The sequence below is a fragment of the Protobothrops mucrosquamatus genome, unplaced genomic scaffold (genome assembly GCF_001527695.2).
Source record: "Protobothrops mucrosquamatus isolate PMUCROS unplaced genomic scaffold, P.Mucros_1.0 scaffold1048, whole genome shotgun sequence".
Classification (NCBI taxonomy): Eukaryota; Metazoa; Chordata; class Lepidosauria; order Squamata; family Viperidae; genus Protobothrops; species Protobothrops mucrosquamatus.
This window is the reverse complement of record NW_015387280.1, coordinates 701,170-716,326: the sequence shown is the minus strand read 5'-3', so window position 1 is coordinate 716,326 and position 15,157 is coordinate 701,170. Positions and strand designations below refer to the sequence as shown.

At 41.7% G+C, this 15,157-nt stretch overlaps 1 protein-coding gene across 1 annotated transcript in view; it reads left to right on the top strand.

Annotated features, from left to right (window-relative positions):
* Positions 1 to 15,157, top strand: part of LOC107291096 (cGMP-dependent protein kinase 1-like) — a gene marked incomplete at its 3' end in the record, with an annotated part of 809,166 nt that overhangs the window by 100,757 nt on the left and 693,252 nt on the right. Inside the window, exon 2 of the mRNA XM_015820058.1 lies at positions 4,258 to 4,424. Coding sequence (XP_015675544.1) covers positions 4,258 to 4,424 — 167 coding nt within the window. The remainder of the gene's footprint in view (positions 1 to 4,257; positions 4,425 to 15,157) is intronic.

Below are 15,157 nucleotides of genomic sequence, written 5' to 3'. Positions count from 1 at the left end.
AATTTTTGATGGATATTCGGTCGCACGCTCTCTGGCAAGTCATTGTGGAATTATCTTTGTTTGCTGTGTCTTATCAGTAAAGGCTTGGCAGGCAGCTACGCAGTTGCTGCCAAGGAATTCATTTGCCTTTGTGCCGAGCAGTTTTTCAGGCCTCGGCTGCCTGGTTGGGGGGTGTGGGTCGGACGGGGGACAGAACACACGTTTCCCACCGAAAACAAAACACTGGGAGCCGCAAAACCCTTTTGATATCTAAAATGAAGATAAGACTGCATATATCCTTTTTTACCTTTATGATGTGTGTGTGTGTATGTGTGTGTGTATGTTTGTGTGTGTATATATAAAATAAAGGTAAAAAAGGATATATGTAGTGTTATCTTCATTTTAGATGTCAAAAGGGTCTCTCTGTCTCTCTCTGTCTCTCTTTCCTCTCTCTCTTTCCTTTCTTTCCTCTCTCTCTTTCCTCTTTCTCTCTTTCCTCTAACTTTCTCTCTCTCTCTTTCCTCTCTCTTTCTCTGTCTCTCTCTCTTTCCTCTTTCTCTTTCCTCTCTTTCTCTTTCCTCTTTTTCCTCTCTCTTCTCTTTCCTTTCTCTTTTTCCTCTCTTTTCTCAATCTTTTTTCTCTTTCCTCATTTTCTCTCTTTCCTCTCCCCCTCTTTCTTTCTCTCTTTCTCTCTCTCTTTCCTCTCCTTCTCTCCCTTTCCTCTCTTTTTCTCTTTCCTCTCCCCCTCTCTCTTTCCTATCCCTCTTTATCTCTTTCTCTTTCCTCTCTTTCCTCTTTCCTCTCTCTTCTCTTTCTCTCTCTTTCTCTCTCTTTCCTCTCTTTCTCTTTCCTCTTTCTCTCTTTCCTCTCTCTTCTCTTTCTCTCTTTCCTCTAACTTTCTCTCTTTCCTCTCTCTTTCTCTGTCTCTTTCTCTTCCTTTCTCTTTCCTCTAACTTTCTCTCTCTTTCCTCTCTTTCCTCTCTCTTTCCTCTCTTTCTCTTTCCTCTTTCTCTTTCCCTCTTTCCTCTCTCTTTCTCTCTTTCTCTTCTCTTTCTTTCCTCTTTCTCTTTCCTCTCTCTCTTTCCTCTTTCTCTTTCCTCTTTCTCTCTCTTCTCTTTCTCTTTCCTCTTTCTCTTCTCTTTCTTTCCTCTTTCTCTCTTTCTCTCTCTCTCCCTCTCCCTCCAGGTTAGGAGAGAGAGAATGAAAGGCAGACGGCGCCGAACGGGCAGGGAGGGAGAGCAGGACGGGAGGCAACAGCTCCCGGCCGCCGCCCCCATTGCGTCCTCAGCCGAACGGGCGGGGAGGCAGCGGCTCCGGCAGCGGACGGGAGGCAGCAGCTCCGGCAGCGGACACTGCAGCATCATCGGGGTCACCGCCGCCGCCCCTGACCCGGCCACCGCTCTTGCCGCATCCTCAGCCACTTCGCCATCGCAAGAGGAGGGCGCCAAGGCCGGGTGCACCATGGGTGGCTGCGGCTGCAACGGGGAGTGCCGCTGCGGGGACAAGGGGGGGGTCCCGATCGCCGCCAGTCCCATCGCCCTCGCAGCCCAAGGTCTCCTTCTCCTGCAGCACCGAGGGCAGCGGCAGCTCCCCGAAAGTGGCCGAGGAAGGCGCCATCGATGGGGCCAGGTGGTGGAGAGCCATGCGGCAGCCAGGCGAGCTTCATGCCTGATTGCTGCCCGGCCTGGGGAGACATGCGGGGGCATCGCAGGCTGCCCGGCCTGCGATGCCCCCGCTGGCCGCCACACCAGCCATGACTGCCGCCCGGCCCGGCCTGGGGAGACATATGGCCGGCTCGGCTTCCCAGGGTGCGATGCTCCCGCCAGCCGCCACACCAGCCATGACTGCCGCCTGGCCTGGCCTGGCCTGGCCTGGGGAAACATGTGGCCGGCTCGGCCATATTTTCTGGCGTATAAGACGACTGGGTGTATAAGACGACCCCCGACTTTTGAGGAGATTTTCAGGGTTTAGAAAGTCGTCTTATACGCCGGAAAATATGGTAGTAACTGTGAGAGGGATCTCGGAGTCCTAGTGGACAATCACTTAAATATGAGACAGCAGTGTGCTGCAGCTGCCAAAAAAGCCAACCCAGTGCTGGGCTGCATTAACAGAGGGATAGAATCAAGATCACGTGAAGTATTAATACCACTTTACAATGCCTTAGTAAGGCCACACTTGGAATACTGCATCCAGTTTTGGTCACCACGATGTAAAATTCTACGACTCTGAGATCTTTCTCATGTCTCTTCTCGTTGTTTCTACTAATCCCCTGACCTCCGATTTTGTATTAATGAACGGTTGCTGGAATTGGGTATGTCTAGTTTAACGAAGAGAAGGACGAGGGGGGACATGATAGCAGTGTTCCAATATCTCAGGGGCTGCCACAAAGAAGAGGGAGTCAAGCTATTCTCCAAAGCGCCTGAAGGCAGGACGAGAAGCAACAGGTGGAAACTGATCAAGGAGAGAAGCAACTTAGAATTAAGGAGAAACTTCCTGACAGTTAGAACAATTAACCAATGGAACAACCTGCCTCCAGAAGCAGTGAATGCTCCAACACTGGAAGTTTTTAAGAAGAGACTGGACAGCCATTTGTCTGAAATGGTGTAGGGTTCCTGCCTGAGCAGGGGTTTGGACTCGATGACCTCCAAGGTCCCTTCCAACTATATTATTATTATTATTATTATTATTATTATTATTATTATTATTATTATTATTATTATTATTATTATTATTATTATTATTAGCCTTTTTAGCATGCATCACGTGTGCGTGTCAAATGTGGGAAAAGTGGACAGGAATTTTCCAGACATTCACGCACAATTCTGTATTTAATATATACAGTAGATTCCACTTCACTAACTATGCGTTCTACACAATTCCACTTCACTAACTATGCGTTCTACACAATTACAAATCGAGCATTTTACAGTGCCTTCTCTGTTTTCTTCTCTTGCTTCTGCAGTTTATTTCTGGGGTTTTATTTCTGGCTTGCTTTATCCTAAAAAAGAAGGAAACTAACTCTTTTCTGGGCTTGTGGGACTCCAACGCCCTTGTCAAGCTATCCTCCTTGACATCTAGCCCACTGTCTGAGAATTATAGACTTTTCCATTAGCCATTTTGCTCAATGGATCTTTTTCTTGGGTTCTGTTTCCTCCTTCTGGGTCTCCGACTGCAGATGCCTCCTCCTTGATAATACAATATTATTAGTCCATGCTGTACAACAGAGGTCCCCAACCTTTTGGACACTAGGGACCGGTTACATGGAGAGAGATTTTTCCGTGGACTGGAGGGTGCATGGTTTCGTGTACTGCCTGCATCCTATGGATGGGGTTTTGGTTGTTTGTGCGGACCGGTTGCTGGCATGCCGTGGCCCGGTATCAGTACACGGACCGGGGTTTGGGGACCCCTGCTGTACAAGAACGACTCCAAGAATGACCAACAGTCTTATCTTCCATTATTTGATGCTTCTGCCCTTTTATGTTTTAATATTTAAAACTAGAAGACAGGTGTTTTAATTAAGCTTGAAGCTTCTCTCTGTCTATGTGACATTGAGAATAATTTTGACCCACAGACTTTGTGACTGTTGTATCATCCCAAGTCCATCAGAGCAATTCACCCAGTCATGGTGTGACATATATATAAAAAGGAGCAGGACTTGAATGGTCTTGGTCAGGGGTCTGCAACCTTGACAACTTTAAGACTTGTGGACTTCAGATCCCAGAATTCCTTAGCCAGCAATTCCGGGAGCTGAAGTCCACAAGTCTTAAAGTTGTCAAGGTTGCAGACCCCTGGTCTTGGTCACTGTTTATTCTCCTGCTTCTGCATGTCTTCCAATGATAACTGGTGTAATTCAGTATTTGTGAAGGACATCAGGTTGGAGCTGATTACTGCAAGCACTTACTAAGGACTAATGCTGATTTAATAATCTACTTCTTCATAAATAGAAATTGGGTGGCTTTGTGAGATTACTGCAAATTTTATATTTTCTGAATTGTATAGATAGCTAACAAGGTCGTTAATCACTGTACTCTCCTATATTCTTGGGTGGCAGGATAGGGTCAACTTCTACATAATCACTTTGGGAAACCAATGCAGTAGAGGGCACAATGCTATTTTGGTATAGGTAGAGCAAGTTGGACGATATCTGAGCCTGTTATTCTAGGTTCAGATTTGGGGTTTATGAAAAAAAGTTTAAATCTCCCATTTCTACATGATCTTTATAAGAAGGCTGATTGGTACAACCAACTTGTACAGTACAACTTTACTTTCTCTCTCTAGGTCCAAGGAGTTAATAAAGGAAGCTATCCTCGACAATGATTTCATGAAGAATCTGGAATTGTCTCAGATCCAGGAGATTGTGGATTGTATGTATCCAGTGGAATATGGCAAAGACAGTTGCATCATCAAAGAAGGAGATGTTGGCTCACTGGTATATGTCATGGAAGGTATGTTAGACAATTGAGAACTGAGCATTTATATGAAGGGTATGCATATGATTTCCCCTTTATTTGATGGCCAGGCAGGAAGTATTCCCAAATTGTTGTTGTTGTTGTTGTTGATGATGATTATGACAACAACAACAACAACAACAATAATAGTAATAATAATAATAATAATAATAATAATAATAATAATAATAATAATAATAGTAATAATAATAGAGTTGGAAGGGAACTTGAAGGTCTTCTAGCCCAACACCCTGCTCAGGCAGGAAACCTTATACCATTTCAGACAAATGGCTGTCCAGTCTCTTCTTAAAAACTTCCAGTGATGGAGCAGCCACAACTTCTGGAGGCAAGTTGTTCCACTGGTTAATTGTTCTAACTGTCAGGAAATTTCTCTTTAGTTCTAGGTTGCTTCTCTCCTTGATTAGTTTCCATCCATTGCTTCTTGTTCAGGTGCTTTGGTGAATAGCTTGACTCCCTCTTCTTTGTGGCAACCCCTGAGATGTGGTATAGATGTTCAAGAGCATCTTAATACTGTGAAACAATTCTTGAATGATTACAACTTGGTTTAGGTCTGGTGTGCTGCAATTAGGATTTATTCTAATGAGGGGAATCATTACATATCACAATTCTCCCCATGATTTGCTGCAGGGTTGTTTAAAATAATCTAGGTGAAGTAAGAATGTTGACAAATACACTCTCTTAATATGGGAGACTTATATAGGATACATAGAACAATTAATCAGTGGAACAACCTGCCTCCAGAAGCTGTGAATGCTCCAACACTGGACATTTTTAAGAAGAGTCTGAACAGCCATTTGTCTAAAATAGTATAGGGTTTCCTGCCTGAGCAGGGGGTTGGACTAGAAGACCTCCAAGGTCCCTTCCAACTTTATTATTATTATTATTATTATTATTATTATTATTATTATTATTATTATTATTATTATTATTATTATTATTAGTGTTGTTGTTGTTGTTGTTGTTGTTATTTATTGTTATTGCATATTTCAGTCATTTCCCCCTCGCAATTCTTCACAAACTAGTGTGAAGAACCAACTTTTGATTGTCTTTTCTTTGGCCTCATAATGCTTGAAAATGGGTGAGAAATGCTGGTAGCCATTCCATTTTTTTCTCCAGTTGACCAAAAGAAAAGTTCTAAAAATTGGGCTCAGGTGGTGTCTCACCCTTTCAGCTAACCACAACTTCTGAAGTCATAAAACTCGCTCATTTCTTTATGTTCAGGACATTAGGAATATGCAGCACAAACATGCTCTTGAGTGCTTTCTAACATTCTACGTTCTTTTGGTATACATCTGAGTCTGGAAAAACATGCATTTGAATTTAAATAAGCTCAAATATACCTGCTCTAAAGCATCTTTTTACACCCCTCTCAGCACCTCTTTTAGTCAAACATGTATTGTCCTGGAGTTGTGTGGCTATTGTAAAAGCTCAGAAAAAGAGGCTGCTTTTTTGAAGGAAGCACTCAGAAATGCATCATGCACATCCACATCCTTTCTGAAACATCTTTCAGACTTTGTATTATAAGTAATACATATCCCCATAACACATGTTGCATATCTCTGTCTACCCAATGCAAAATCATCAGCAACACACACACACACACACACACACACACACACACACCCGCTTCTTACAGCAAGGAGCAAGCCTGCTGTGAAGATCCTCTCTTCTCGATTTTATTGAAATGCCTTCGGTGATAGTGATACTGTACTGGAAAAAAATACCATGGTGCCAGGCTTTTTACAATGATTCTAGCCAAGGGGAGTGTGTGTGTGTGTATGCGTATGACTAATAGTTTGCTTGATCCCTGGAGCTGGGATATGGGCCAAGGGAAGGATTTGATACAGTCTGCTTATATAAGCAGAGAAAATCAAGCCAGGAATCTTTTTGCAGGGGTGGTGAAATTGACTGGAAACTAACCAGGAGTATTAAGATCAAGTTAGCTGATTAGTTTTCTGTATTTCTTAGCAGTTAGGTTGCTGTGGATGCTGAAAAAAAACTTGTTGTCTGTAAAATCTGGAAGATTTGATGCAGCAAAAGCCAAGTGCATATAAAACCAGACCACTTGCATACCTTGGCATTATAAAAATATTCCAGCTTTGTTCTAGTTACAAGTGCAGAGGCATAAAAATGCCAATTGGGGCTTCAAAAGATCCAGCATCATGGGAATGAACAGAACTTAATCTGGAGCTGGTGAAAGGAAAACAGTAATTACCCTGCTGATTCTGTTACTGAGCTGATTGCATTCTCTAGGCAGATATTCACTGTAAGGGCAGACTAGCTACTGAATAACTGGTTCACTTGTTATTTTGAAGACTATCTAATGCCAGTTGTAAGGCACCTCTTTCCCTCTTCTTACAGTTCAAAGATTGGTGTTTGTTTCAAATCCAGCTCATGGAAACTGACAGAACAGTGCAACAGATTATGCAATTTTACTGCAATGTTTTCTAGGATTCTAAAATTTTAATCCTAAAATTAAAATGATTTTCTTCCCATTTGCAGTTGATTCCGAAGGCAGCAGTTTTATTTTGAAGAATGCTTGAGATTTGTGGTATATCCTATACCAGTGGTGGCGAACCTATGGCACGGGTGCCAGAGGCAGCACTCAGAGCCCTCTCTGTGGGCACGCGCGCCGTCGCCCCAGTCCTAGGCCTTCAGCTGGGTTTTATAAAACCTTTTCGCTTTAAGCCTCCACCACCATGTGCAAAAAAAAAAAAAGATTCAATCAGTCAATTTCAACTTCTCACGGGAAAAAAAAGATCTTGCAAAGTTGGAATTGATTGATTGAACTTTTTAGTCCCACCCAGTCTGCCGTTACCACCGTAGCCACGCCCACCCAATTGGCCACACCCAGCCAGTGGGCCATACCCACCCGGCATTCAACGATGCATAAGTGGGTTTTGGGTTGCAGTTTGGGCACTCAGTCTCTTAAAGGTTCGCCATCACTGTCCTATACTGTTTCATTATTTGCTTACCCTTAAATTTTTATCACTCTCTTTAGAATATACCTTAATTTCCTGAGTTTCAAAACAACACATTTCTTTGTAATATTGGAACCTAAGAAACAAGACAGAATCTTTTCTCACTCTGTCAAAAGACTAGAAATTTTAAGGACAGTATATTGCAATTGGTATTGTTCTTATTGTGTAAGGGTAATTAAATTTGAAATCACTGTTATTCCTCTGCAAGGGATCAAAATGGGGAAAAATACAATATTTTATGTCATCATTGATGGTTGTAAAATACCTGCATATCCTCATGTATTTTCCTTAATATTCTTTTGTACATTATGTGAAATATAATGTTATTGCAGTTGTGTCAGATATTCTAACAGAAGAGACAAAGAGGCTTACATTCCCAAGAACCTCGAATAGGTTTAATAATCTGTATCCATGTGCAACAATTTCTGGGCATATGATACATTTGAGAGAATGAACTATATTCTGTCACTGTATTTTCAAACTTTTGGAAAAAAGCAAGTGCTGTTACTGTACTTCTACATTTTTATAATTTCAAAATATAGTATCACACATTATAGTCCTATTATTGATCACAATCAGTAGTGATAAGTTAAGGTAACAATTCTGATTAAGCTAGCTGTCGCTTTTTTTGAAAGCACAATGAAACTAGTAAATTTAGGTAATCCAATAAGGCTGTAAACAATATAGTGTAAACAAGACCCAAGCTAATGTGTTAATTTGTATATTCATTATCTAATACTATACTTTTCATACAAAGTTGTATACTATATGCATTGTCAATTTATATAAATTCCTCTTAGTCTTTCTGTCTATTGCTTGTTCAAGAAGGCACACAAAAATGTGTTGGTAATTTTTAACTGGTTCATTGATCACAGGGTTGAGTAGATTTATACTTTGTGTTTCAGCATTTTCATGAAATATTACAAATAGGTTTCCAAAATCCTTTTGTCTCTAGGTCATATCCTACACCTGACCAGGTGTATGTAGGTGCTTTCTCAAATTCCTGTCTTGGACTTTAATCTACATCCTCATATAATCAGATCAAGTTTATTAAGTTTGCCAGAGGGAATTAACATTGTGCATACATTGTGCACTTTCTAATATGCTAAGGCAGTTATTAGAGATAGATTAAGTTGTTAATTCACTAAGGCATCACATTTTGTGTCTAATACTGTCGGTTTTCCAGTCCAGTTTTTATTGGGATTCCAAATTATTTAAAAGAAATACTTTGAAAAATATTCTAATGTTCAACCATTGTGGAAAAAAAAGTTTAAACACATACAGTAGCTAAAACTTCCCCTTTTGTTGTCTTAATGACTGTCTACAACCTTTTTTAGAAATTTGTATGCAGACGACAGTTTATAAAACCTGAAGGTGTAATTTGCAGACATTTTAAGCACTGCATTCTAAAAAGCATGTAATGTCTCTGATGCTCTCCTGAGCACATAGACTCCAGTGTGTAAAAAAAACAGAAATTAAATTACATAGATTTTATATATAACTATCAATAGAAACATTATTTTAATGAAGTGTTATATAAAACCATGAGAATTGCAGCTAATGTCATTTTATGCAGATTTAATTTCAGTTTGCTAACCTTCATCCACCTCTGGATCCCTAATGGCCCCAATTGAAGGTGGACATGAGATACAGAGTTTGATGCTCCCTATTTACTAATGGCCCTTCTTTCAAGTTTCTTCCTATTAAGGAGCATCAGAACAGAATAACTTGATAAAGGATGACATGGAGAAATAGGGAAGTATCTTCCAGCACCATCTTTCTGATTTATCAGGTGAGGCCAGACCCATCAAATTTGTCTTCTGACTTAGAAGAATGGAAGATGCAGCAGACCTAACAAAAATATTCTTCCCCAATTAAATTTTTCAAGTGCAGTTCATCAGCCCACACAAACAAAGGCCTTTGGGTAATGAGTCTAGGCCTGAAATCAGATTGAAATAGATTCAAATAATGGATTCCATTTTTGTTGTGTCCTGAGCCTGCAAAAGCAGGCTCGGGACGTTGCAATGGTCCGGGGCTTGCAAAAGCTGCCCGGGACCAGACTGAGCGGTGCCAGCCTTGCGCGCATGCGCAAGGCGGGAGAAGTGCCGGTGCTGGGCCGCCATGTTGTCCGGGGATCTGGGGGTATAAAAGGAGGCCTGCGTGCCTCTGCTCTTGTTCGGAGTTGTGACTGAGAAGGAATAAAGAGCTGTTTGAACAACATGTGTTCTCCTCATTCGCCATTCCTGCGAGGACTTAACACTGGCAACGAAGGTGGGATTCCTTACAAGCTAACAGAAAAAAGAAAAGAGCTTTGAGGACTCACCCTAAGAAGTCCTGAAGAGGGAAGACGGCGTTAAAGTCAGCGTTCTATCCTGCCAGTAAAGCATCGCTGGAGGGTGACTTCGGCTGAAAGACCCCTTCCCTTGAAAAGAATGGCGAAGATCGGTCGCTTATCTGAGTTTGATGTCTCCCACCTGGAGAAATGGGAGTCCTACGTTGCAAGGGTGGAGACTTACTTCCGAGTAAACCAGATAAGGGAAGATGGATTGAAGGCTGCCACAATGTTGTGTGTTTGTGGGCAGGATGCCTTTGAGATTGCAGAAAATCTAGTATCCCCTGCCTCTCTAGAAGCTGTTTCGTATGCAGATTTAAAGAAACTTCTGAAAGACCACTTCCAACCAAAACAGTCTGTCATTGCTTGGAGGCATACATTTGAACAAAGGGATCAGAGAGCAGGGGAATCTGCAAAAGACTTTATCGCGGCTTTGAGAAGAGCAGCTAAACCGTGCAAGTTTAAAGATTTAGAAGAAAGACTGCGATCAATTTGTTTGCGGATTAAGGAACAGAGATGTTCAGCAGAAGCTTTTTACGAAAGAAGATGTCTCTTTCCAAGATGCTCTGCGAGAGGTTACAGCAGAGGAAGCAGCAGGCGGAGCGGTAAAGAACCTGCGGCCCACCAGAAGCCCTCCAGAGACTACAACCGTCCACAAGGAGAACGTGCGGGAAGATTCGGAGGCAGATCCTGAAGAAGAGGTGGATAAGCTTTACCAGGCAGCCGTAAGGAGACAGAAGGAACATCCAGACAAGGCCCCAGCAACTCTTCATTGCTTCAGGTGTGGAGGACGCCACAAAAGAGTGGAATGCCGGTTCCGTTCAGCCATTTGCAGAGCATGCAGGAAGCAAGGCCACATCGCATCCGTCTGTTTGGGCCGCCCAAACATCTTCAGGATTTTGTGAGGTTGCTGTCAAGTTCAAGGGGAAGTTCCCACAATGCTAAGTGTCAAGGAGCATGGGTATTTTAAGTTTAGGATTATTTTGATTTAAGATACAATTATTCCAAACGAAGAAAGGAAATAACTTGTACGTTCCACATTCTGTGTATGGGGTGTAGGGAACTTGAACACTCTTCCAAGTTAGAGCGTACATGTATGTGTGCAGAAATGTTTTTTCCTAGGGGGGAGGGGTGTTGTGTCCTGAGCCTGCAAAAGCAGGCTCGGGACGTTGCAATGGTCCGGGGCTTGCAAAAGCTGCCCGGGACCAGACTGAGCGGCGCCAGCCTTGCGCACATGCGCAAGGCGGGAGAAGTGCCAGTGCTGGGCTGCCATGTTGTCCGGGGATCTGGGGGTATAAAAGGAGGCCTGCATGCCTCTGCTCTTGTTCGGAGTTGTGACTGAGAAGGAATAAAGAGCTGTTTGAACAACATGTGTTCTCCTCATTCGCCATTCCTGCGAGGACTTAACAATTTTGTGTAATTTTTTGTTGTTGTTAGCCTATTGATATTTAGAGGCTGTATCAAAAGGAGACAGGCTTATGTGAAAACTCTCTTACGTTCCTTTTTCTGTGGTTCTCCTATGTTTTGAGGCTGACAATAGTGTCTCTACACAGTTTTAAGCACAGCAGGACAACTGTCCTTTGTGGCAAATGAAAGGTGCCAGCTTTACTTTAATGAGACCTTTTCACAAGACCCTTCCTTCAGCTTGTTTTAATACTTTGCTGAATCTCAGCCGAGAACTCATTTCCATCTCCTCAGTGATTCCTCTCAGCTGACACAGTAACTGTCATCTCAGCTTTCACCTCTGCCTCACCTTTACCATTGTTGGGGCTTGTTTATTTTTCAGTACATATATAGACTGTGCAGCTTCATTTAAGCTCTGAACCAAGCCCTGAGTGGCCCAGGTGAGTTCATCCCATCCTGGCCACAAAGAAGCTAGTGGTTAGGATCTAGGTTTGCTTTTCGTGCTTGTTGATTCTATCCACAATAAGATTTTATAAAAGCCTATTTTCAGCTAAGTACTTTGTTCTATCCGACACAGTTTCTGTTGAAAAATACAATCATTGTAGTATCAAACATGTTTTTTTAAAGGAAACAATTTTTCTTTTAGTTCCTTTAACATTTTTCTTTAATTAGTTTGATACATGGATTGAATGTTTTATTAAAATATTTCCTGTATATAGGGTTCAAGGCTTAGTATGTATATGCATTAAATGGTATATGGAGAGAGGAGGGAGAGAGAGAGAGAGAGAGAGAGAGAGAGAGAGAGAGAGAGAGAGATTTGTTGAATTACTTTGCTGCATGCACTAACACTTTACCATGGGTGCCCACAGGGTATGGTCTAGTGCAGTGATGGCGAACCTTTTAGAGACCGAGTGCCCAAAAACCTGCCCCGCCCCCACCTTGCACCCCTGCGCCGCCCCCGCCCTGCTCCTCCCCCTGTTCTGCCAACCCGCAGGGCCACCCCCACATCCCACCAATTGCCTAGGTGGCCCAGCAGTGCCATGGCAGCTATACCCTCCACCTGCACTGTGCAGCATCAACTGTGCGTGACGGTGCGAGGGCGGAGTCTTGTCCCCGCTGCCTGGCTGCCATATCCTTGGCTGCGCTGCTCCGTGCGGGTCACGCTCAGGGGTGACTCTCCTCTGGGGGGGCTGCTGATGAGGGGGCCGCACTCGGAGGCGAGGCTGAGGCGATGGTGCACGTGCCCACAAAGAGGGCTCTGAGTGCTGCCTCTGGCACGCATGCCATAGGTTCACCACCACTGGTCTAGTGGTTAAGGCTGGAAAACAGGAAACCATGAGTTCTAGTCACTCCTTAGTGAGTTTGGGTGAGTTATTCTCTCTCAGCCCAACTGGGTGGGTGACTTTGGGCGAGTTATTCTCTCTCAGCCCAACTCACCTCAAAAGGGTTGTTGCGGGGAAAATAGGAGGAGGAAGGTGGGTTGGATATGTTTGCCACCTTGAGTTATTTGTTAAAATAATGAAGCCTGAATACAAATTAATAAATAAATTAACTTTGAAACTTTGCATGGTTTTTTTATATCTGTTGCATTTTTTTTAACCACACTACATATACTTCTGTATATAAATTCCAATATTTTTCCTTATCATCCTCTTTATCTTAGCCCATGGTTATTTAGAATAGAAATGACTATCTTTGCTTGGATGTAATTGTTGTAAATTAGTTTCCAGCGTGCTTTTTTAAGTAGTTGTATTCTGGTGTGCGTACGGGTGTGTGAGTTCTCTAATAGCACATAAACAATAGCAAAAGAAGCATTAATAATGTAATGTGATGGGTTGAATCCACCTTTAGTGTTTAAACATCAAAGTTCAAGCCCATAGAAACTACCAGGAGTTAAATTAGCCACCGTTACTATATTTTCCCATTTGTTGCAATGGAATTAAACCATGAGAAATTTAATCAATGTATTTCTGGGAAATATACATTTCTATTCAATTAAGTGACAGAGTGGTGCATGCCTGCCTGCAATGCTTGTTTTCATATTGGATATGTCGTTTTATTTTATTTTTTGCATTTTGTTCTGCAATACCCCACATGATGTTCACTGCTTTTAGTTAGTGCCATCCATGAGCTGTTGAAAACAGATCTTCATGTAGGACCTATCTAAACTTAATCTCCAACTCCAGTTCTACTGCCTGATCTCCCAATTTTTCTCTCATTTTTCCTCTGACCCACTAAAGAGCAACATGATAGCAACAGTCTTCGTTGGCATGCAAGGGAGTAAAATCTCATCTCCACCCCATCTTTATTGCCTGGCATGTTGTCATGGTGCAATGATAGTCTGACGAGGGGGTGTTCTCCCTACTAGAGCTTGCAGATGGATGAGCATCATGAGTCCCTTGGATTTGACTTTCCAAGCATGGTAATTACATCTCAGTGGTATCACATTGCAGTTTAAAAAAAAAAAGGACAAGTAGTTGGAAATTCAGTGTATTCAAGTTTTTGAGTTGCTGAATGATTGCTTTTAATTTCTAAATATCCATTTCCTTCCCGAGGCATTATCTTATATGCCGCGCAGTAATATCCTGTGAACTGAGCATTACCTGGAGGTTACTTAGCAACCATGTTTTAATGAGTAAACAGTTGCTTGGAATGTGTGTTTGTATATGTGTCTGTGTGTGTATTTGTGTGTGTGTGTCAGGCAGAGATGTGAGTAAATTTTCACTACAGACTGCTTGGAAGAATCAAACTACTTGTTTGTGTTCTCTCAAAACAGCAGGGTTCCATTCTATTGCTGAGACTGATAGAAAATAAAATAAAAGGAAGGCTTTTGTGACAGTAAGAGAGCAAAGTTATTGTGGAATGGATCAACTCTCTTCAATCTGGTGCTTTTCAAATAGAATTCCACCTTTCAGAATTAGATGAAAAATTAGGAGATGTGGTCCTAACGCATTTGAAGATCCAAAGCTGGGGAAAACAGAGTTAAAACCTTACCCTATACTATCAGGAGAGCCCAGAAAGTTTATGTACATTTAGCCAAATACTATTTCTTAAGAATTCTCAGTTGTATTTTAAAAGCAATATGTTTTATATTTATACTAAACTGGTTGATTTTTTTATGTTTTAATAAATTGTGGTTTCTGGCAAAATACAATAATTTTTCAACCCTGTACTTCTTTATTAAGCTATCACAATCTTTGCTTAGTTAATACCAAATAAAGAGTTGAAGCCAAGGCCAATTGGAAATTTTCCTTTGTAATCTTAATGCAAAACATTGTTCACTGTTATATTCTTTATATGCATGCCTCCTTTGGTTGAATAAGCTCATCTTTCTGCAATCATTATTTTTAATTAAACTATTCACAAAGGTCATTATGAGGAGACCAGGCATCATTTTAATATTGCCAATCATGTGCTGGGTTAACAGCTATCAGATGTGTGGGTGTCATCTTTTCTTAATGAGGATCAGTGTGCCATTTCATAATTTAGAACTAGAAATCTTTATTGTTTTTACACTTTCTCCAAAGAAATATGCATTTTGTTAGACATTTCTTTTAACAGCTGAAATGTCAGGTGAAATTTTTATTTGGTAATGAATTTATTTCTGAGTATTATAGTGGCCAAAATACATCAAGTTAGGGAATGTTTCTTTATGGAAGACCATAATCAAGTGCCCAATCTCTTTGATAATCAAGTCTCTTTAAATTGTATTTGATTTATTTAGTATGTTTAAAGTGTCTCTGAGAATTTTGACAAAATATTTTTTATTCTTTAATTATACTAATTATACTATACACACTAGATCTAGTTTTTGTCTCTGGCCAGTGGCAGAGTGATCTGACAGTAGGGGAGATAGTGGTTGAGCCCTTGTCATGGTCAGATCATTCTCTCCTAAGGTTGGACTTCCGGGCCGCTCCCCCTCGCCGCAGGGAGACGGAACCACCTAGATGGTTCCGTCCCAGGCGACTGATGGACCCTGAGAGGTTCCTGAT